The sequence below is a fragment of the Marmota monax genome, unplaced genomic scaffold (genome assembly GCF_021218885.2).
Source record: "Marmota monax isolate L192 unplaced genomic scaffold, Marmota_monax_Labrador192_F-V1.1 WCK01_AAM20220418_F8-fsc00037, whole genome shotgun sequence".
In the NCBI taxonomy this organism is placed as follows: domain Eukaryota; kingdom Metazoa; phylum Chordata; class Mammalia; order Rodentia; family Sciuridae; genus Marmota; species Marmota monax.
The window spans coordinates 14,222,485-14,246,746 of record NW_026693245.1 but is presented as its reverse complement, the minus strand read 5'-3'; the positions used below and the strand labels follow the sequence as shown (position 1 = coordinate 14,246,746).

At 36.7% G+C, this 24,262-nt stretch overlaps 2 protein-coding genes across 2 annotated transcripts in view; one reads left to right on the top strand and one right to left on the bottom strand.

The window, feature by feature from the left end:
* Zswim6 (zinc finger SWIM-type containing 6) overlaps nucleotides 1–24,262 on the bottom strand; it is a 210,587-nt gene that overhangs the window by 16,825 nt on the left and 169,500 nt on the right. The window contains exons 5-8 of the mRNA XM_046456269.2: nucleotides 9,725–9,904; nucleotides 5,084–5,260; nucleotides 4,675–4,821; nucleotides 844–990 (exon numbers count right to left, since the gene is read on the bottom strand). Coding sequence (XP_046312225.1) covers nucleotides 844–990; nucleotides 4,675–4,821; nucleotides 5,084–5,260; nucleotides 9,725–9,904 — 651 coding nt within the window. The remainder of the gene's footprint in view (nucleotides 1–843; nucleotides 991–4,674; nucleotides 4,822–5,083; nucleotides 5,261–9,724; nucleotides 9,905–24,262) is intronic.
* LOC124100686 (U6 snRNA-associated Sm-like protein LSm5) lies at nucleotides 14,740–14,928 on the top strand. Its single transcript, XM_046456271.1, has one exon. It carries the CDS (start codon nucleotides 14,740–14,742, stop codon nucleotides 14,926–14,928), a length of 189 nt encoding a protein of 62 aa, XP_046312227.1.

The following is a 24,262-nucleotide window of genomic DNA, read 5'->3' as shown; positions in this document are numbered from 1 at the left end:
TAATCTAACATATGTTACTCAATTTTAGGGTCTTTTGTTTTATCTCAGAGTTTTCAGTTATCATCAGAGGACTGATTCTTTGAGCATTCTCTTGACTGTTAAGATGCTTTTATTACAAATTGTAACAAATTTCAATCATCTAACTCCCAAGGAAAGTGAACTCATACCCATACCTTCTTCAGTCCTGACAAAGAGTTTTGGGCACCCTTAATCCATAAAAGCAACCACTACAGGGGAAATTATGAAGGGCAAGATAATTAACCTTCTAAGTTCACCAGCTATGGGAGTAACAACAGAGCAATCCTGTATCCCTTTCTTACCTCCACCATGGCTCTTGCAGGGATGATTCTTAGTGTTCAAGGGGCCAAGAGAACTCTCAAAATACCACTTTAAAGGAATGTGTGATGTAAAACAGTTATAAATGGCATTTAATACTCCCTTTAAAGTAGATTTAAAATATTTAAGTCATTTTAATGAAAAGATAAATTTAATAATCAACTAAATTAATTTTTATGGCTCTAAATGCTATGGTGTCTATCCTTACTTTTTATCTTTCTGTTGGAAAATAGTCATAAATGTAGATAAATTCTTAGATGCAGACCTATTGGCCATAAGAAAATAAACATCTTGACATATGCTGCCTGTTGTTGACTCTAAGACCTTTCTCTGCTTGTGGAAGCCTGGCAGAAAAGCCTGAGAGTGCCTATTTCCTTGCTCTCTTATTAATCATGAGTATTGTTAACTACATGGTTTCATAAAGCATACTATAAAGAAAAGCAAAGACTAATGCCACTCAGGGTTTCAAAACAAACAAAATCATCATAGTAATGCCAATGGCTTTACCTGTAAAATCTGAGAACCCAGAGAAGTTTTCATCATCAATGTGGCAAGCTTCCATAAGGCTACTGAAGAGAGTCCCCACAGGGTCTAGGGGGTGTCCGACCCAGCCTTCCAGATTGGTTATTGAGGTTATGCTTTTATGGGGTAGCTCTGTATAAGAAAAGGGAATTGAGAGATAGGGAGGGGAAAGGAGGGAAGTAGAGGAAGGAAAGACTTTATTGTTTAATAGTAGCATCCTGACAAATCAGTACTACTACAGATGGAAATATTTACATGTAAAGATGGAAAAAGTTTACATGTAAATCAATATAAATGGTACTAAATTCCAGGACAGCTCTCAAACATTTATTTCATTCATGTATCCAGTGTACTGGTTTAACATTACTACTCACATTATTGAATCATGTTGTAAGGGGATTAATAAATTCCAAATTTTATTCTGAGAAGGTAGTGATACGAAGACCTCTGGAATCATCAAGTAGTTAACTCTACAACTACATCAAGAAGCTGTCTTCAGGAGTCAGCACTCACTAGATCATCTAAATTAAGGACTTAAAGGTCCTGGGTTAGACACAGATTTCCATGGTTTAATATCATTAAATCACTCCCTTTCACATCACAGAAGTCCTCCTTATTATGGATCTCTAAGTTATTTAAGACAGGATCTTTGTCACAAAGGTGAACAGAAGAAGATAACACATATGTGGAAGAAGCATTTTTCTTTTCATTTTTTTCCCCCAGAATGTTAGCACTGTTGAGTTACGGACTTCAGTTACGGACTTCTAAGGAAAAGGTTGCAAATGTTTTAAGATATATTCCACTGCTGTAAAATATTAACTATATCTAAATGTTTTCTAAGATAATAAATAACAGTAGATCCTCCTTAAAGGAAAGCATGAAAGCTATGAGGAAAAATAAATAAGAAAAAAATTGACTTATAAACAGCCAAAGAGTCATTTCATGAATTCATCATTCTTTCAGAAGTCTTCTGGTTTTGAATTATTAACTATGAATACACATAAATGAAAAATGGCTTGGCACAATGTAATAAAATTTATTTGTTTGGTTCTAGATTTCCTGGAAGGTCCTTCCCTTTGGTTTCTACCACTGGTTTTCTAATACATAACCAGCATTAAAAAAAAAAAAAAAAAAGGAAGAAAGAAAGAAACATGAGCATTACTCTTGAGAATAGTCTAATATTGGGGGGCAAAAACCTGTGTTAAGGTAAGCGCTGTGTTTATACAAACAAATCAATTGTCAAGTGATAGAAACTGAGGAAATGGAAGAAATAAATCAAAAAAAGAAAGGACTTTGTTTTCAGAATCAAGAAGCTAACAAATCATGCTAAGAAACACTGATAATGTTGAGATACTACATTTACTAATGTTGGTCCATTAACAAGCAACTCTTATGGCATTTGGATTTTTTTTAAATATCTTTTTTTTTTTTTTTTTTTAGTTGTAGTTGGACACAATACCTTTATTTTGTTTGTTTATTTCTACGTGGTGCTGAGAATCAAACCCAGGGCCTCACATGTGCTAGGCGAGCGCTCTACCACTGAGCCACAACCCCAGCCCCGGCACTTTGGATTTTTATGATAGCTACAAAAGTCTATTCTTCAAATATGGATGTACAACAAAAACAAGAAAAAAGCAGGGAAAGATACAGGTGTATTACAAAATCTTAGTAATACTAAAGACTAGTATGAAATAGAAATATTCACTGCTTGCATGATAAAAGAGAAAAGGGTCTAAGAATGGTCTAGATTTAGGCTATAGTATTATATCAAAGACAGTCAAAGGAGTCCAAACTAACATGCTTTCTAACTTAACTAAATGAACTAACATTTGTATACTTTGTATTTTTTAGCTAACGCAACATTTTACTACACAAAATTTAAAAACCAACATTTCTTAGTAAAATTTATATGATTTTTTTAAAAAACCAGATGATCATCATGAGTTAGCTCACTTTGCACTATATAATAAATGCTGTACTCTTTCCTAGCCTGAATATTATCCTTTATACTAAACAGAAGTAAATGCTTTTGGTCAAAAATCATGTGAATATTTAGGGGAAGAAGAATTTCAGAAAATTTTTCCAAAAGTTCTAGCAATATTTTTTGCAAACATCAGTAATGATGTGAAGAACAGGAAGAACTGAACAAAGTAGTCACATATGATGATTACTTACATTCCAAATCTATCTGAATTTTTCATTCTTTGGCTCAAATTGAAAATTTTGATTTTGATTTTATTTTTTTGCTGTATAAATGATAGTGTTAACATTCATAATAATTCCAATATAGAGGGTACTGAAAGTTTTGGCAAACACATGTTCCAAACACCAGCCTATTTCAACAACTTTTAATAATTTAGTTACACTCAAAGTGTATGGTGTGTAATAACCTGAAGAATAAAAACAAAAACATAGGCTGGGCACAGTGAGTGCACACCTGTAATCCCAGTAGTTCAGGAGGCTGAGGCAGGAAGATCTCAAGTTCAAAGCCAGCCTTAGCAAAAGCAAGGTGCTAAGCAACTCACTGAGAGACCCTGTCTCTAAATACAAAATAGGGCTGGGGATGTGGATGTCAAGTGTCCCTGAGTTCAATCCCTGGTACCAAAAAACAACAACAACAACAAAAACACATAACCAAAAGGAAAAAAAAAAAAGTCACACAGCAACTAAACTATCCTTCTTAATAAAAATTAAAACAGAGTAAAAACAATACAAACTGACCAAAGACACATTAAAAATTATATTTTTATGATTTATAAACAAAAGTATTTAATTTCATAGAAACAATTTTATGAATAGAACAATTAAATTTATACTTACAGAACAACAGGTACACAGATCAATGAGAAAAAGCATATATAAATTTCACTATTTGATGATTAAGCATAATACAACCTTCTGGGATGACCATTATACTGCTTATTCAAAATTTAAAAGATTATGGGCTAAGTGTAGCTCAGGGGTAGAGCGCTTGTCTCACATGCGTGAGGCATTGGGTTTGATCATTAGCACCACACAAAAATAAATAAATAAGATATAAAAAATTTAAAAGATTAATAAACTAAAAGAGAAGTTAAATGTGTTCTGTCAGCTGACAGTTCATCAGATGTCATATACAAAACTTGAAAAAATCTAGGAGTCCTGTTACAGTCACTTTAAATAAATAACATGTCCTCATGTACAAATCATTGTTGCTAAAAAGTTTTAAAGTTCTTAAAAATCATGCCAGTCCTGTTTTATGTAGTTTATAGACACTAACTATTTTAATCTTCTCAATGCTAAGAGATAGGTCCTCTACTGAGCCCCATTCTACAGAACAGGCATCTAAATCACAGAAAAATTAAGTCACTGTCTAAGGCTGCTCAGCTGGACCTATTACTGGGATTCAAACATAAGCAGCCTATCCCCAGAGTCCTATTATAATTATTTTACTTTCACAATATATTTGGCTAAACTACTTGCATGTTAGATAATCCATACATATTCAACAGTTACTCAAACAATGAAAAATTCTTCTTAAAACATTAATCTATGTTTTTTGTATGTGGTGCTGAAGATGGAACCCAAGACCTCATTCATGCTGAGCAAGTGCTCAGTGCCCGCTAAAAGATGTTTCTAAAATTTTCTCTTACAATATTCTACCAAGAAAAAGGAAACAATAACATTTTTTTACAGCAGTTATCAAATATTTCTACAAGAATAAAGCCATTTCTATGGCTCTAATTTCAAAAGCCATCTCTCCCAGAAGAATACAAAACCTAGTGAGGTCATCACCAAGAATCCCATTCCAATGGAAACAAACTCCTTCACATTCACCTTTTTTTTGAGTCCGGAACATTTCCAACTGTTTCTGTTGCTGTCGTCTTAATGTGTTAACAATAGCTATTGCTAGTCTCAGTGCTTCTCTGGGGTACCCATGAGAACGTAATGCATCCACTCTTGCACAGGCTGTAGGAACATGTTCTAAAACAGAAAACCATGGGGTAAAGTTGCCACTGTCTACAAAAACAGATTTAATAGTAAGATGTTTCTCCCAAAATACTATTAAAAAGACATGAGAAACCATTTCTAGACTTGGATTTGAATGAAAAACCCAGCTCCTATTGCCAAGCATTCATCCATCTCCCATTGAATCCCTCAATTCTCCACCTCCCACTCTAATAATGCTATAGAAACTAGACAAAGAAGTAAGTCATGGAAATGTCTTTCCGGTTTGGCCACTTACCATGCCAGAGGGGCCACCCGCGGGAGTCAAAGAGGGAGTTTTCAGTGTCGTCATGGTAACAGTAGTTGGTGTATAGGTCACTGCTGATAATGTGCTGCAAATGGCTATCCTGCCAGTGGAGATCGCATGCCTCGATGGCTCGTGTGAACACTGTCCGATGTGGCCTGTTCGATGAATCTGTTTTTTCCACAATTCAGAAAGCCGTGTCAGCTATTGTTCACATGTGAATAAATCAGTCATACCATTCTGTGGCCAGATGTTCATGAACACACCCACACACAATGTCCTGCACCCCCTAAGCAGAAGGGCGAAGGGTGAATTTTCTCACATCCTAAGTACTAAGAGGCAAGTCAGCCCAAAGAGCCACCATTCACTCACTTGCTTTATCAAACACAAACATTCGGCAGCCATTAAAGCTAAGGTTAAAGGCATCCTGCAAAAAGAACTGTCAAGTCTACTTTCCATGCCAAATACACTTAAAAGAGGCACTCGGTACAAAAATCATGTGAAAACTCACTGCTCCCCACTTCTGAGGTGCTGTGGTGGGCTGTCCCTGATGGGATCAACAGCTCTCACAAACACTATGCAAGAGATGTGACACCAGCCATGGAACCTTTCAGGAAGATTCATTCAGCCTTTAAAAATACGCATAAGGGTTGTGCTTTTGGTTATATTTTTTAACTATATTGTGCGGTTTTGCACAATTAAAACTATTATGCTTCTCGGGATATAATGATTAAATGCCACTTTATATCCCAAAGGGCATAAATGCATATATTTAACATTTCACAAAGCCACACAACATAGCTACAAAACAAACCAGCGCACTTACCTTGCCCCTACAGGCTGCCTCCTGACTCCTGGACAGGTTCCATGACTGGTGTGATGTCCCCAGCATAGTGTATGCCGGGGAATCACAAAAGAGCAGAAGCATACACTCCGAAGAGGGTTCAAGTTTCAGGACCTGACGAAGAAAAGAAATGTTTGGGGAATAAAGGATACTCTCACCTCAGCTCATGGGATATTCAATTCCTAAAAATTCCACCTACTCTCCCACCTCTTGGGTCCCCACTCCAAACTTACCATCAATGGTTCACAAACCCTAGCAAACCTCAAATGAAAATCAGGGTAACAAACTATTTTTATTCATGTGTACTTAACTTAGCTCAAATGTTCTGAGACTCAAGTATAAGCAAAATATGGAATTTCCTTATGATAAGGTTTCATCTTCCTCTCCCTAGACCTTTATGTGAGCTCAGACAAAGCGAAAACATAAAAAAATCAAAGAACAACTAAGCTAAGAAGAATGGCTCCTGGAGCACTTTTTTAGTCCAGTCTCTCTATTCTGTTGGGAGAACTGACCAGAGCAAGGGAAGTAAAGTGACTGCCAAAGTCACACGGCCAGGTGGTGGCAAAGGGATCAAACCACAGATATCCTTACTACAAATTCAGCTAATTCAACTATTCAGAAAGGCTCTTGAAAAGTCCTTAACAGAGACATTACTTCAGCTGGATCTCGGGGCAAGTTAGATATCTTTACCTGAATGGCAGACATATCAAAACATGTGGAATACAGATAATTTAAGAAGCATAAAAAAATCACGTATCACCTACAATGGCCCCTACCTAGATTCCTTGCTGGCAGCTGAACGATATATATATATATATGAAGAGTGGAACAGTGTATCCTGCATTATTGAACCTATTAGGGTTTTTTGTTTTGTTTTTGATTTTTTTGCTGAGCAGAATGAATATGTCTATACCCAGGATGACACTGGTTCCATAACCTCTTGTTTCAGTTAATTTGTTTAGCTCAAATTACAGAAATAGAATTTAAAACTAAAAAGAAACTTTAAGAGCAACTTAGTATTACGCATTTATTAAAAGAACAAGAGCTCACAATCTGTTGTACTATTAGTAAAAGCAAGCTGTAGGGGCTAATTTCATTAGGAAAAAAAAACATGAACTGTTCACCTATTTATATGTGACTGTGGGAACACAGAGAAATGTAGAGGACACACACCAGGCATTTAACATGGATAACCTCTAGATGAACAATAAAACAAATGGTAACAAAAAAGGCTCAATTCTCATAAAATGATATTTAAAAGAAAATGAAGGCTATAAAGTTCTGTCATAACATGGCAATGCATAAGAATTGATTCTATACACATATACAAGGGTTAAAAAGATGTGAAACTGAAAATCTGATTTGATTAGGTGTTTTTAAAACCTTGGATGTCTCTCTGGTTATTCAATTACTATAGTTAAGACTGAAAAAAAAAAAGAGAAACAGACTACCTAATTAAAATTAAACTTGGGAAATTTAGAACAGTAAAAGGGAAAAAGTCTTAAGTTTTTTACCAAAACAATTAAAAATAAGACACTGGCTGTTATTCTAGTGTATTTTTTAAAAACACTCTTTCAAAATATAGATTCTAATCTTATTGTTCATGAATTCTAACAAAGGACCTCATAAGAGGATTGCCTCTAAGCACTATACATAGTCACTTTAATGTGTAAATACATCAAATCCTGCCATGGCCTGTGGCATAGGCACATTCAGTCCAGGTGGAATGGCACAGCTGCTGGGTTCTGTTGGCCACTGCCAACTCTCTCCTAGGGAAGAGAGCACTGAGGTACTGCAGATCTGAGCCCCAGCTTCTTCTGACAGTCAATCAGGAGGGTGTGGGCATTCTCCTGAGAGCAGGTGCTCTGGTGCCTTCAGGTAAAACAGCTATGAAACCAGGACCTCTTAGGCCAAACTGTAAATGAAATGAACTGTGGTATGAGGAGGCTGAATCACTTCTTACCAGTTTTCTAAAGCCTATGGAATATTCATGTTTAACCAAGAGTAACATAATAAATGGAGAGTAAAAAGTAAAGTATAAAATATTAGAATGGCCGTCCCCCAAAAGCAGGAAGTGAAACATAGAGAATCCAAATATGAAAATAGAAAGAAATCAAGATTGCCTGTGAGGCTGGGTGTGGTGATACACGCCTGTAATCCCAGTAGCGCGGGAGGCTGAGGCAGGAGGATCACAAGCTCAAAGCAGCCTCAGCAAAAGCGAGGCACTAAGCAACTCAGTAAGATGCTGTATCTAAATAAAATACAAAATAAGACTGAGGATGTGGCTCCATGGTTGAGTGCCCCTGAGTTCAATCCCTAGTACCAAAAGAATTAAAAAAAAAAAGATTGCCTGTGAGGTGTCAGTATATCCTTTCTTAGGGACCAACAGAATAAATATTGCACAGCCAAACTTGAAAATTCTGAGTGTCTGGAAAAAAATTGGGGGCCTAAGGGGTACTTTTATTTTCTTTGAAGTTATGAAATAAAATCATCATGAGCAATAAAGACAAAATGTATTTCAAATACTGAATTCAAGGCAAATATCCCTACACAAAGCTGACAGAGCTAGACAATCATCTTTCTTTTTGATTGGATAAGTCTCTAGAGAGTAATACATACCATTTTCTTTCTTTGTAAAGACTAAAAACACTGGTAATATCTCATTTGAACTCAGCACATAGCCAAACTCTTTCTTTTTAGTAGTACCAACTACTTATAAAACCAGCACATAGAGGATAGTTTTGATTCTAGATTCTCCTCATGTAATTTAATCCCAACTTGCTTCTGTAATGACTTTAAGGTCTTTTAACTTTTCTCCAAAAAAGACACAAAATCATGCAAAAGTAGTGGTATAAATTAGCGAATGAAATCTGTATTTTCAAGAGTTATTAGCTAGCTAAGAATCTGGTTCTGAAAACAGAAAACCCTTTAGTAGCTAGATAGAAAATGAGGCCAAGGAAGATTTTGTTGTTGTTTTGATGAAGAGGGACTTGAGCTAAATGGATCAATTCAATAGAAAGAGATTGGCTGAAAAAGCAGGATAGAAACGAGAGAGAGAGAGAGAGAGAGAGAGAGAGAGAGAGAGAGAGAGAGAGAGAGAGAGAGGGGGGGAGAGAGGGGGGGAGGGAGAGGGAGGGAGGGAGGGGGGGAGGAGAGGGGGAGAGGGGGAGAGGGAGGGAGAGAGGGAGAGGGGGAGGTTCTTCTGAAACACCTGGGGGCATTTTCAGTTGTTCCACAGATTGGAGGGCACAGTTAGCCTTAGAAGACGGAGATAAGTATACTAGACACTTCTCGGTAAATAAGTTTCCCAGTCCAAATGCCCAAAGCATTACAGGCCCCTCAGTCCAGTCATAAAATGCTTCCATGCTACTTTCTAAAATGAAGAATTTTTAACATATTACATAGTAGGACAAGTATGAATTGGGATAAAACACATAGCTTCTCAAGCATCTCAATAATTTGTTTTACAAAGTAATCTAATACCATTCTACTCTGTAGTTTTTTTTAATTAAAAAAAATTCAAACTAAATAATTAATGGCCCATTTTTAACACATACTGATATGTGTAAATATTACATATATCTGTATTCTGAGAATCTTTTAAAAAGCATACAGAGATCTCAGGGAAAATTAAAACACACACATTCACAGTCAAAATATATTAAGTCCTTGAGTTATAATAAGCTCTGAAGTGGGTAAAATCAGTTCCCTAAATACAGTCTGTTATCCTTATAAACACATATATACAGTGAAGTTCCTAAAAACTGAGCGGAACATTATTGTAGACTCACCTTGGTTGGCATTTGCACCCTGAGGCAGAGCATTAGTTAAGTTGGGTAATTCGCTGCCATGATTTCCATCTTCCCAAGGGCAGACATCAACACTGTTCCACTTTTTCAGCTGTTTTAGCCAACTCGCTTTCTGCTCCAACTTGCAGTGGGGATTTAAAACTATACACATCCACAGAGCACCTAATTTAAGGTAGAAAAAGTAAATTTTTTAAAATGACAAAAATCTCCAATTCTTACGTAACAGCTAAAGATAAATTTTAAATCACTTCAAGATAAATGCAAGTTTGCCACTGTTATAACTCAGTTCTCCTAAAGCAAGCCACAAATATAATATAGAATTAAATAGGGGGAGGGCAATAGGTCCCAACTCTGAACCTAGGATCCAAATACTGTTAAACATAAAGAGGAAACATATTTCACAAATGACAATTGTAATCATCTTCCTACTTCTGTGATATCTTAGGGGAAAAGTCAGTAATATACAGAATCCTAAGATTTAGTTTACAAAAGATTCTATACTTGGATGCTACAATATACCATTTCATGGTTCTGCATGAAGTGGCAACTTTCTAAGATTATTTGTTTATAATAAAATAATAAGGTCATACAATGGACACAAAAATAATTTCCCAGTCTCCCTACAGGAATTTCAAACTTTATTATGTTTATCAATTGGTGTATGTGTATATATATATATATATATATATATATATATATATATATATATGTATATGCTTTATGAACACTAATATGGAAACAAACAAAGATACTAATTGTGGTGTGTATAATACATACACCATGTATCGTATATAACAACAGTACAAATAGTTTGGGTAAAAAAAAAACAGTGAAATATCTTTTAAAACTAAAATTCATTTAAACCAGTCCTTAAACAATTAAACCAAGAACCAATCTTTACATAAATAAAATCACTAAATGCAGTTTTTTGTATAAATTAAATAAATACTAACCAAAATTTCACTAATCTTTCAAAGGAAAATCAATAAAGAATTTAAAGTAAAGGGACAACTCATGATCTACATTCTTCAAAGGTGGTTAATTCAAGCAAGTATTTTATACATTTTAAAAGTTCAAGTTTACTACTTTTAAAACATGATAGCAGTACATTCATAACACTTTCTCTTTGAAAAGGTATGTGTGCATGTCACTGTGTGTTTCAATCAGTTTTCTGTTAGCCACCTGAATAATGGAGACAGAAATGATCACTGTTTATGCTTGATTTGTCCAAAAGAGATTCTTTACATTCTTTCATATTTACAGCATTGGATTATCTTAAGTATGAAGTAAATTTTACTAACATAAAATTTTTAAAAAGCCATAACCTAAGCCACAGATATTTACAATCTATATTTCTGTATTTTTAAATGCCAATTAAAAAAAAAAAAACAACAGTCAATTAAGATGGATTATGCCCACCACCTCTGCCAATGATTACAACTAATAAAACTCTGAACAAAATACAAAGAACAATAACCTGAGGACTCTGAGAAGTAAACACAAGGAAGCAGATTGAGAGGGAAATAAAACTTGAAGAAGTAACCCGTACTATATTTCCCCTGGTTTTGACAACAGATTAACCTCATACTCTGTAGAGGGCTCATGCAGCAAAACCTTGAGAAAAACTTTATTTTCCTGGTATAAGAACTGAAAAAGAGACCCTCAATTCAGGAGAAGGGAGGGGGAATCTTTTAAGTCCTGGTCACATCTCATGTGCATGAGACAGAATGAAGGCAGCACAGTAGCACAGCCAAAGCTCTGAAAACTAACAGACATCATCACCTGAAGAAAGGGAAACAAGGTATGATCTAAACCTATTGTGATTGATTTGCTTGCTTAAAAAAAAAAAAAGTATTTTAATCTCCAGAGGATTTTAATAGAACCCAGACTCCACAATACAAAAATCAAAATCTTCATGATTTAAAATTATTCAGTTTACAAAGAAACAGGAAAATGTGACCAATTCTTAAGGGAAGAAAAAAAAAAAAACCAACAGATGCCAAGCAAAATAAACACAATGTTAGAATTATCAGCCCACACAATTTATAGTGATCACTAAACTCTTCAATGAGATAAAGGTACATTATTTAAAAAATTATAAACGTAATTATCAGAAGTGAAATACAATCTATAAAATAGACCTGAACAGAAATTTTAGAAGTGAAAAAAAATATTAAAAAAAATATACCAAGGGGGATCAATAGCACAAGAAGATGACAGAGGTTTCCTTAGTGAACTTCAAGACAGAAATTATCTCCTCTGTTCAAAATTGAGAAGAGCAAAAGGTTTATTAATGTTTGTATTACTAGGTGTCCATAGGAGAGACAGAAAACTCTGGAAGAAATAATTACTAAAAAACTTCTCAAATTGGAAGAATAATTTGAACTTATAGATCCAAGAGGCTTAGTCAACCTCAGGAAGGGTAAACTCTTAAGAAAACCATGCCCAAACAGACCACATAATCAAGTCACACTGGAAAGCAAAGACAACAGGGGGAAAAAAAAAAAAAACCTTGAAAACAGAGAAATACAAAATACCTAATATAGAACAAATCTTCAAATAATTGCAAATTTCTTACCACCACTCATAGAAGACAGAATACAATAGGACACTACATTTAAAGTGCTAAAAGAAACTGGTGTCAACTCAGAATTCTATAACCAGCAAAAACATCACTCAGGAATGATAATGAAATATAGGCATTCTTAAATTGGGGAAAACAAAGTATTTTTTGGTAAAGACCTATTCTAGAGAAAGTTCTAAATAAAATTATTCAGACTACAGAGAAATTAGAGCAAAAAGAAACAATTTCAGGAATAAAAGAAAAGTAACAGAAATGATAAATATCTGAATACATATACTATTTATGCCTTTCTAAGTTTTGAAAATAAGCATGACTGTTGAAAGCAAAAATATAAACACTGTCTTACAGAGTTTAAATGCATGGATATGTAATACTCATAACTATAACATAAAAGAGAGAGTACAGTGATTTATACAATTGTTAGATTCTACATTCCTCTTGATGTGGCAAAATATTTATTCAAAGTAGACTGTTAAAACTTAGTATATTTACTATAATACCATAAAAAAGGATATCAGCAGATAAAACTAAAAAAACAACAGAAGTTAAATTAAATCAAAATTAATTTAAAATATTTAGATTCAAATAATCTTTAAAAAGGCCACAAAGGAAACCAAGAAACACCAAGGGAATAAACAGAAAGGAAAATTTAAATGTGAGACCTAAATTCAGCTATATCAATAATTTTATACAATATAAGTGTTCTAAACATACCAATTAAAAATAACAGTTAAATCAGATTAAAAACCAAGAACCAACTCTGTGCTTGTGTAAGAAACTCACTGTGAATATAATGACAAACTGAAAGGATGAAAAAAGATACACCACAGAACACTATCATAATAAAGCTGGAGTGACTATGTTGGTATCAAATCAAATGGCACATTACATAATGATAAAAAGTTCTCCGAAAAGATGTACAATCCTAAATAAGCATAGGGCACTCAATAAGACTTAAAAATACAGAAAGCAAAAACAAATGGAATTGAAATAGACAAATCTACAATTATATTTGGAGACTTCAACTTATAGATCCAAGAGGCTTAGTCAACCTCAGGAAGGGTAAACTCTAAGAAAACCAATAACTGACAAAACAAGCAGAAAGAAAATTAAGAGAATACCTGAACAACACTATCAATCAACTATACAAAACTGTTATTTATAGGATACTGCACCTAACATTAACAAAAACTTACTCTTAAAATGCACAATTATCAAGAGCATCTATATTCTAAGGCCATAAAACAAACTGACAATTTATAAGAGTTGAAATTATATAAAGTACATTCTCTAACATAATAGAAATAACCTAGAAATCAGTTAACAGGGAACTTTGGGAAATCCCCTAATGTCTATAAATTAAACAACACACTTTCACTCAAAGTAAAAGTCAGTCACAAGGGCTGGGGGTATGGCTCAAGTAGTAGCACTCTCGCCTGGCATGAATGAGGCACTGGGTTCGATCCTCAGCACCACATAAAAATAAAATAAAAATATTGTGTCCACCTAAAGTTAAAAAATAAATTAAAAAAAATTCAGTCACAAGAGAAAAAAAACATTTTATGCCTGAATGAAGATGCAATAAGTGTATTAAAATTTGTAGCATGTGGCTAAAAATGTCTTTAGATGGAAATTTATAGCAGCAGATGCTTACTTTAGAAAAAATTAGTATCAATAATCTAAATATCCACCTTAAAAAGAAAAAAAGAAAGAGAAACTAAAGGCAAAGAAAGAAAACAGCTTCAGAAATCAATGTAACTGAAAACAGGAAAGGGAGGGGGTGGGAATCAACAAAACTCAAAGATGCTTCTTTTAAAAAAGATCAATGAAATCAACAAAAGCTAACCAGACTAACTGCAAGAAGCCACAACTATCAGTATCAGAAATTAAAGAGGGCACACAATTACAGATACTAGTGGTATTATAAAATTTATAATATAATTATACATATAATGTAAGATACTCTTCAAGAGTCATAAGGAAATACTTTTGAACAACTTTATGCCCACACAAATTCTACAAAATGGAAAAATTTCCTGCAAATAATAAAGTATTAAAGCTTACTCACATAAAGACCTAATAACCTGAATGGTCATAAATTTATTAAAGAAATTAAATTTGCAGTTGAAAAATCTCTAATAATGCAGGTCCAGATGCCTCCTTGGAAAAGTTTTCTTAGTACTTCAAAAATAACACCAATTCTACACAGAAATGGGGCCAGCATTACCCTGATACTAAAATCAGACAAAAAACATTACCAACTGCAAAGAAATATCCCTGGTAAACACAGAAGTAAAATTCCTCAACAAGATGTTAGCATGTTGGCTGGCCACTTCCTGTTTAGCCATGGCAGCTAAAAATGCAACCGCTAGAGCTTGTGGACAAGTATATAGGATCAAAAATTTACACTGTGATGAAGAGTGATAACGAAATTGTTGGAACACTTCTAGAATTTGATGACTTTGTCAATATGGTGCTGGCAGATGTCACTGAGTTTGCAATCACACCAGAAGGAAGGAGGATAACTAAATTAGATCAGATTTTGCTATACGGATATAATATAACAATGCTGGTTCCTGATGGAGAAGGACCAGAAGTGTGAACAAATTTCCTTGACTTATAATAGATTCCATTTTGTTTTATAATGGCAACAAAATAGATTTTTTAATAGTCTAATGTTTAGATTATGTAAAGCCAATTTTCCCATTAAAGGGAAATGCTTTGAAGATATACTGTATGACCATTTTTCTAAGTTAATCATGATTATCTTGGAAAAAGAAGAAATTAGTTTGTTTTTTGAAGACTGAAAAATAAAGGTGTTTTTGGTTAGAAGAAAAAAAGAGATGTTAGCACATTAAATAAAGCACTATCAAAAAGGTAAAACCATAAACACACAGGGTTTATCCCAAGAATGCAGGGCTGGTTCAACATCAAAAATCAATTTGTGTAATTCACCACATTAACAGATTAAAGAAGAAAAACATGTAATCATGTCAACAAATGCAGGAAAAGTTCCTTATTCTTTCATGACAAATAAAAGCTCTCAGCAAACAAAAGAACAAAAAGTATAGACAAGAATAAAGGACATCTGCAAAAATCCTCACAGTTAGCATCATAATGGCAAAAGATGAAATGCTTTTCCTTTAATATCAAAACAAAACAAAACAAAACAAAAGCCACTTTTTTTTTTTTTAGTAGTTGTTGTTTTTGGGTGGGTGGTGGCTTTTTTTAGTTATACATCACAGTAGTAGAATTCATTTTGATATTATTATATAGATGTCACTGAGTTTATAGTTTCAATTTGAATTTCTCTAATTAACAGAGAAGTTGAACATTTTTTTCCATATACAAGCATAGAGTATATCTTATTCTAGTTAGGATATCATTTTTATGGATGTACCTAATGGTGGGATCCACTATGGTATATTCATATAAGTACACTGGAAAATTATTTCAGATTAATTCCACTGTCTTCCCTTTTCCCATTCCCCTTTCCCTTTTCTCTTTCCCCTTTGTAAAGTCTACTGAATATCTAATTCTCCCCCCATCTTCTCCTTATTGAGTGCTAGCTTCCACATATCAGTGAAAACATTTGCCCTTTAATTTTTTGGGATTGGCTTCCATTTACTTACAAATGTCATAAAGTTATTCTTCTTTATGGCTGAGTAATATTCCATTGTGTGTGTGTGTGTGTGTGTATACAGAGAGAGAGAGAGAGAGAGAGAGAGAGAGAGAGAGAAAGAGAGCATAATTTTTTTTAAATTTTTTATTGTTGGTTGTTCAAAACATTACAAATTTCTTGATATATCATATTTCACACTTTGATTCAAGTGGGTTATGAACTCCCATTTTTACCCCATAGACAGATTGCAGAATTACATCAGTTACACATCCATTGATTTACATATTGCCATACTAGTGTCTGTTGTGTTCTGCTGCCTTTCCTATCCTCTACTATCCCCCCTCCCCTCCCCTCCCCTCCCCTCTTCTCTCTCTACCCCCTCTACTGTCATTCATTTCTCCCCCTTGTATTATTTTTCCCTTTCCCCTCACTTCCTCTTGTATGTACTTTTGTATAACCCTGAGGGTCTCCTTCCATTTCCATGCAATTTCCCTTCTCTCTCCCTTTCCCTCCCACCTCTCATCCCTGTTTAATGTTAATCTTCTTCTCCTGCTCTTCGTCCCTACTCTGTTCTTAGTTACTCTCCTTATATCAAAGAAGACATTTCGCATTTGTTTTTTAGGGATTGGCTAGCTCCACTTAGCATAATCTGCTCTAATGCCATCCATTTCCCTGCAAATTCTATGATTTTGTCATTTTTTAATGCAGAGTAATACTCCATTGTGTATAAATGCCACATTTTTTTTTATCCATTTGTCTATTGAAGGGCATCTAGGTTGGTTCCACAGTCTTGCTGTTGTGAATTGGGCTGCTATGAACATCGATGTAGTAGTGTCCCTGTAGCATGCTCTTTTTAGGTCTTTAGGGAATAGACCGAGAAGGGGAATAGCTGGGTCAAATGGTGGTTCCATTCCCAGCTTTCCAAGAAATCTCCATACTGCTTTCCAAATTGGCTGCACCAATTTGCAGTCCCACCAGCAATGTACAAGTGTACCCTTTTCCCCACATCCTCGCCAGCACTTGTTGTTGTTTGACTTCATAATGGCTGCCAATCTTACTGGAGTGAGATGGTATCTTAGGGTGGTTTTGGTTTGCATTTCTCTGACAGCTAGAGATGGTGAGCATTTTTTCATGTACTTGTTGATTGACTGTATGTCCTCCTCTGAGAAGTGTCTGTTCAGGTCCTTGGCCCATTTGTTGATTAGGTTGTTTGTTATCTTATTGTCTAATTTTTTGAGTTCTTTGTATACTCTGGATATTAGGGCTCTATCTGAAGTGTGAGGAGTAAAGATTTGTTCCCAGGATGTAGGCTCCCTATTTACCTCTCTTATTGTTTCTTTTGCTGAGAAAAAAACTTTTCAGTTTGAGTAAGTCCCATTTGTTGATTCTAGTTATTAACTTTTGTGCTATGGGTGTCCTATTGAGGAATTTGGAGCCCGACCCCACAGTATGTAGATCGTAACCAACTTTTTCTTCTATCAGACGGCGTGTCTCTGATTTGATATCAAGCTCCTTGATCCATTTTGAATTAACTTTTGTGCATGGCGAGAGAAAGGGATTCAGTTTCATTTTGTTGCATATGGATTTCCAGTTTTCCCAGCACCATTTGTTGAAGATGCTATCCTTCCTCCATTGCATGCTTTTAGCCCCTTTATCAAATATAGGATAGTTGTAGTTTTGTGGATTGGTTTCTGTGTCCTCTATTCTGTACCATTGGTCCACCCGCCTGTTTTGGTACCAGTACCATGCTGTTTTTGTTACTATTGCTCTGTAGTATAGTTTGAAGTCTGGTATCACTATACCGCCTGATTCACACTTCCTGCTTAGCATTGTTTTTGCTATTCTGGGTCTTTTATTTTTCCATATGAATTTCATGATTGCTTTCTCTATTTCTACAAGAAATGCCGTTGGGATTTTGATTGGCATTGCATTAAACCTATAGAGAACTTTTGGTAATATCGCCATTTTGATGATGTTAGTTCTGCCTATCCATGAACAGGGTATATTTTTCCATCTTCTAAGATCTTCTTCTATTTCTCTCTTTAGGGTTCTGTAGTTTTCATTGTATAAGTCTTTCACCTCTTTTGTTAGGTTGATTCCCAAGTATTTTATTTTTTTTGAAGATATTGTGAATGGAGTGGTTGTCCTCATTTCCATTTCAGAGGGTTTGTCGATGATATACAGGAATGCCTTTGATTTATGCATGTTGATTTTATATCCTGCCACTTTGCTGAATTCATTTATTAGCTCTAATAGTTTCTTTGTAGACCCTTTTGGGTCTGCTAGGTATAGAATCATGTCATCTGCAAATAGTGATAATTTAAGTTCTTCTTTTCCCATTTTTATGCCTTTAATTTCTTTCGTCTGTCTAATTGCTCTGGCCAGTGTTTCGAGAACTATGTTGAACAGAAGTGGAGAGAGAGGGCATCCCTGTCTTGTTCCAGATTTTAGAGGGAATGCCTTCAATTTTTCTCCATTCGGAATGATGCTAGCCCGAGGCTTAGCATAAATAGCTTTTACAATATTGAGGTATGTTCCTGTTATCCCTAGTTTTTCTAGAGTTTTGAATATAAAGGGATGCTGTACTTTGTCGAATGCTTTTTCCGCATTTATTGAGATGATCATATGGTTCTTATTTTTAAGTCTATTGATGTGGTGAATAACATTTATTGATTTCCGTATATTGAACCAGCCTTGCGAGAGCATAATTTTTTTATCCATTCATTTGTTGAAGGGTACCTCGGTTGGTTGCATAACTTAGCTATTGTGAATTGAGCTGCTATAAACACTGATGTGGCTGTTTTACTGTAATATTCCAATTTTAAATCCATTGGATATAAACTGAGGAATAGTATAGTTGGGCTAAATGGTGGTTCCATTCCTAGTTTTTTGAGGAAAATCTCCATACTGCTTTTTCCAGAGTGGTTGCACCAATTTGCAGTCCCACCAGCAATGTATGATTGTACCTTTTTCCCCACATCCTTGCCAATATATATTGTTACCTGTATTCTTGATAACTTCCATTCTGACAGGGGTGAGAATGAAAGTTATCTCAGTGTAGTTCCAATTTGTATTTTCTAATTAATAGAGAAGTTGAACATTTTTTTTCATATATTTGTTGATCACTTGTATTTCTTCTTCTGAGAAGCGTATGTTTATTTCCTTTGCCCATTTATTGATTTGGGTTATTTGGTTTTTTGGTGCTAAGTTTTTGAGTTCTTTATATATCCTGAAAATTAACACTCTATCTGAGGTGCAGGTGGCAAAAATTTTCTCCTTTTCTGTAGTCTCTCTTTTCACGTTCTTTATTGTTTCTTTTGCTGTGAAGAAGTTCTTTAGTTTGATGCCATCCCATTTATTGATTCTTGATTTTACTTCTTGCACTTTAGTAATCTTGTTAAAGAAGTCTGTTCCTGAGCTGTCATGTTGGAGTGCTGGGCCTACACTGTCTTCTAGTATATGTTGGGTTTGAGGTCTAATTTCTAAATCTTTGATTTAATTTGATTTTTATGCAAGGTAAATGATAAGGATTAAATTTCATTCTACTAGATATGGATTTCCAGTTTTCTTTAGCAACATTTGTTGAATAGGTTATCTTTTTTTCCAATGTATATTTTTGACGCCACAACTCTGTTCTTACCAATTCTATTCAGCATCACACCAAAAGTTCTAGCCAGGCCAATAAAACAAGAAAAGGAGGTTAAAAGCAGTTGGAAAGGATAGAAAGAAGAAGCCTTTGTACATAAAGACCATTACGTACAAAAAAAAAAAAAAGAAAACTTCTAAAACTATTAAGAAAGTTAATAAGATCATATGATACAAATTCAGAGACAAAACAAAAACTCCTACAGATATATATGCTAAATAGAACCAACCAGATACCACAAAAGTATCCCCCCCAAAAGTATCATTTATATTAGCACCAAAAATCATAAAATACTTGACTTATAATTCTAACAAAACATGTACAGCATCTCTATCTTAAAAACTGTTAAACACTGATGAAAGAAATCAGAGATTCTTTTTTAAAAAATGGAAAGTCACTAAATTCATGGATTGGAAAACTCGGTATCATTAAGATGTCAATTATTCCCAAATTGATCTATATATTCAATACAAAAACTCTAGCTAGTGTTTGTGTACACACTGAAAAAAATAGAATTAGCAAAACAATTCTGAAGAAGGACAAAGCTGGACTCTTGAGTACCTGAACTTGAGATTTCCTATAAAATTTGATTGTTACAGTAATCAGAACAGTGCACTATTAGCCAAAGGAGGGCACAGAGACCAATGCAAAAGAATAGTAAATTTATGAAAAGACCTACACAAATATTGTTAATTCAAGGTTGAAAATCAATTCAATGGAAATAAGATATGTCTTTTTAACAATTGGGACAATTAGATAGTCATGTTGGGAAAAATTAAAGAATCTAAATTGGTATGACATTATCTTATTTAAAAATGAACTCAAAAATGAGACCTAGACCGGCAAGGTAGAGGGAACTGTGACCACGCACAGAGCAGGCCCAGCGGCCTGCTGAGGGGCAGAGCCACCCCCCACCCCCCGCGCCTGCCAGGTGACCAACAACAGAAAAGGCCCAGTGGCCCGCGGTGGGACAGAGCTTCCAATCACTCCTGCAAGGTAGGCGGGCCTACGACCCACCGGCAGAATAGGAGCAGCGTCCTGCTGAGAGGCTGAGCCGCCCCCTCCCCCTGCGCCGGCAAAGTAGAGGGAACTGTGACCACGCACAGAGCAGGCCCAGCGGCCTGCTGAGGGGCAGAGCTGCCCCCCACCACCCGCGCCTGCCAGGTAGGTGGAACTGTGACCACGGACAGAAAAGGCCCAGGGGCCCGCGGCGGGACAGAGCTTCCAATCACTCCTGCAAGGTAGGCGGGCCTGCGACCCACCGGCAGAAGAGGAGCAGCGGCCTGCTGAGAGGCTGAGCCGCCCCCTCCCCCTGCGCCGGCAAGGTAGAGGGAACTGTGACCACGCACAGAGCAGGCCCAGCGGCCTGCTGAGGGGCAGAGCCGCCCCCCACCCCCCGCGCCTCCCAGGTAGGTGGAACGGTGACCACCGACAGAAAAGGCCCAGTGGCCCGCGGTGGGACAGAGCTTCCAATCACTCCTGCAAGGTAGGCGGGCCTGCGACCCACCGGCAGAAGAGGAGCAGCGGCCTGCTGAGAGGCTGAGCCGCCCCCTCCCCCTGCGCCGGCAAGGTAGAGGGAACTGTGACCACGCACAGAGCAGGCCCAGCGGCCTGCTGAGGGGCAGAGCCGCCCCCCACCCCCCGCGCCTGCCAGGTAGGTGGAACGGTGACCACCGACAGAAAAGGCCCAGTGGCCCGCGGCGGGACAGAGCTTCCAATCACTCCTGCAAGGTAGGCGGGCCTGTGACCCACCGGCAGAAGAGGAGCAGCGGCCTGCTGAGAGGCTGAGCCGCCCCATCCCCCTGCGCCGGCAAACTAGAGGGAACTGTGACCATGCACGGAGCAGGCCCAGCAGCCTGCTGAGGGGCAGAGCCGCCTCACACCCCCCGCGTCTGCCAGGTAGGGGAACTGTGACCACCGACAGAAAAGGCCCAGTGGCCCGCGGCGGGACAGAGCTTCCAATCACTCCTGCAAGGTAGGCGGGCCTGCAACCCACCGGCAGAAGAGGAGCAGCGACCTGCTGAGAGGCAGAGCCGCCCCCTCCCCCCAGCGCCTGCAAGGTAGACGGAACTGTGACCACCATCAGAGCACGCCAGACCTGCAACCAAGAGACAGAACAGGCCCAGTGGCCTGAGGAAGGGTAGAGCCGCCCCCCCCCCCCCGCGCCTGCAAGGTAGGCGCACCTGCGACCCATTGGCAGTACAGCCCCAGAGGCCTGCAGAGGGGCAGTTCCGCTGCCTGCGCCTGCAGAGTAGACAGAACTGTGACCACCGACAGAACAAGCCTAGCGGCCCGCAGAGGGACAGAGCCGCCGCCCGCGCCTGCGAGGGAGACTTTGCAACTATACAAGACCAATATAAATATATAAGGGGAAAATTCAATAGCACAACAGTTTCACCAAGTAGAAAGGAACGCGAACAGTATGAAGAGACAAGGAAAGAAAGGACCACAAGCATTGCAGGTCAACTCAACGTTAGAAGAGGTAACAGCTGCAGCAGATGGAATGTCAGATAAAGAATTCAGGATATACATGCTTCAGATGATCTGGAGTCTCAAGGAAGACATCAGACAGCAAAATCAGACAATGAAAGATCACTTCAACAATGAATTACATAAACAAATCCAAGAAGCAAAAGATCAACTATACAGGGAAATAGAGGTTATAAAAAACAAACAAACAGAAATCCTAGAAATGCAGGAAGCAATAAGCCAACTTAAAAACTCAATTGAGAATACTACCAGCAGAGTAGAACACTTAGAAGACAGAACATCAGACAATGAAGATAAAGTATTTCAACTTGAAAAGAACATAGACAGCTCAGCAAGACTGTTAAGAAACCATGAGCAGAACATCCAAGAAATATGGGATAACATCAAGAGACCAAATTTAAGAGTCATTGGGATACAGGAAGGGACAGAGTTTCAAACCAAAGGAATGAGCAATCTATTCAATGAAATAATACGAGAAAACTTCCCAGACTTGAAGAATGAGACAGAACCCCAAATCCTAGAAGCCTACAGGACGCCGAATGTGCAAAATCATAAGAGACCCACACCTAGACACATTATAATGAAGATGCCCAACATACAGAATAAGGAGAGAATTTTAAAAGCTACAAGAGAAAGGAAGCAGATCACATTTAGGGGTAAGCCAATCAGGATAACAGCTGATCTTTCAACACAGACTCTGAAAGCTAGAAGATCCTGGAATAACATATTTCAAACACTGAAAGAAAATGGGTTCCAACCAAGAATTGTGTTTCCAGCGAAATTAAGCTTCAGGATGGAAGATGAAATTAAAACCTTCCACGATAAACAAAAGTTAAAAGAATTTGCAGCTAGAAAACCATCTCTTCAAAACATCCTTGGCAAAACATTACAGGAAGAGGAAATGGAAAATAACAATGAAAACCAACAGTGGGAGGTAGGACACTAAAGGGGGTAAAATAATCAAAGAGGAAAACAAACCATGTTTAGTAACATAAATAAACAAATATGGCTGGAAGAACAACCCATATCTCAATAATAACCCTAAATGTTAATGGCTTAAACTCACCAATTAAGAGACACAGGCTAGTAGAATGGATCACAAAACAAGACCCAACAATATGCTGCCTACAGGAGACGCATTTGATAGGAAAAGACATACATAGGCTGAAGGTGAAAGGTTGGGAAAAATCATATCACTCATATGGACTTCGGAAACAAGCAGGAGTATCCATACTCATATCAAATAAAATAGATTTCAAGCCAAAGTTAATCAAAAGGGATAAAGAGGGACACTACATACTGCTCAAGGGAACCATACACCAACAAGACATAACAATCATAAATATATATGCCCCAAACAATGGTGCAGCTATGTTCATCAAACAAACTCTTCTCAAGTTCAAGAGTCTAATAGACCACCATACAATAATCATGGGAGACTTCAACACACCTCTATCACCACTGGACAGATCTTCCAAACAAAAGTTGAATAAGGAAACTATAGAACTCAATAACACAATTAATAACCTAGACTTAATTGACATATATAGAATATACCACCCAACATCAAGCAGTTACACTTTTTTCTCAGCAGCACATGGATCCTTCTCAAAAATAGATCATATATTATGTCACAGGGAAACTCTTAGACAATATAAAGGAGTAGAGATAATACCATGCATCCTATCGGATCATAATGGAATGGAACTGAAAATCAATGATAAAAGAAGGAAGGGAAAAGAATACATCACTTGGAGAATGAACAATAGGTTACTGAATGATCAATGGGTTATAGAAGACATCAAGGAAGAAATTAAAAAATTCTTAGAGATTAATGAAAACACAGACACAACATATCGGAATCTATGGGACACATTGAAAGCAGTTCTAAGAGGAAAATTCATTGCTTGGAGTTCATTCCTTAAAAAAAGAAAAAACCAACAAATAAATGATCTCATACTTCATCTCAAAACCCTAGAAAAAGAAGAGCAAAACAACAGCAAAAGAAGTAGAAGGCAAGAAATAATTAAAATCAGAGCTGAAATTAATGAAATCGAAACAAAAGAAACAATTGAAAAAATTGACAAAACTAAAAGTTGGTTCTTTGAAAAAATAAACAAAATCGACAGACCCTTAGCCATGCTAGCGAAGAGAAGAAGAGAGAGAACTCAAATTACT

What these genes read in the sequence shown, in the direction of transcription:
- LOC124100686 (XM_046456271.1), top strand. Translation starts at nt 14,740, where the DNA reads ATGAAGAGTGATAACGAAATTGTTGGAACACTTCTAGAATTTGATGAC.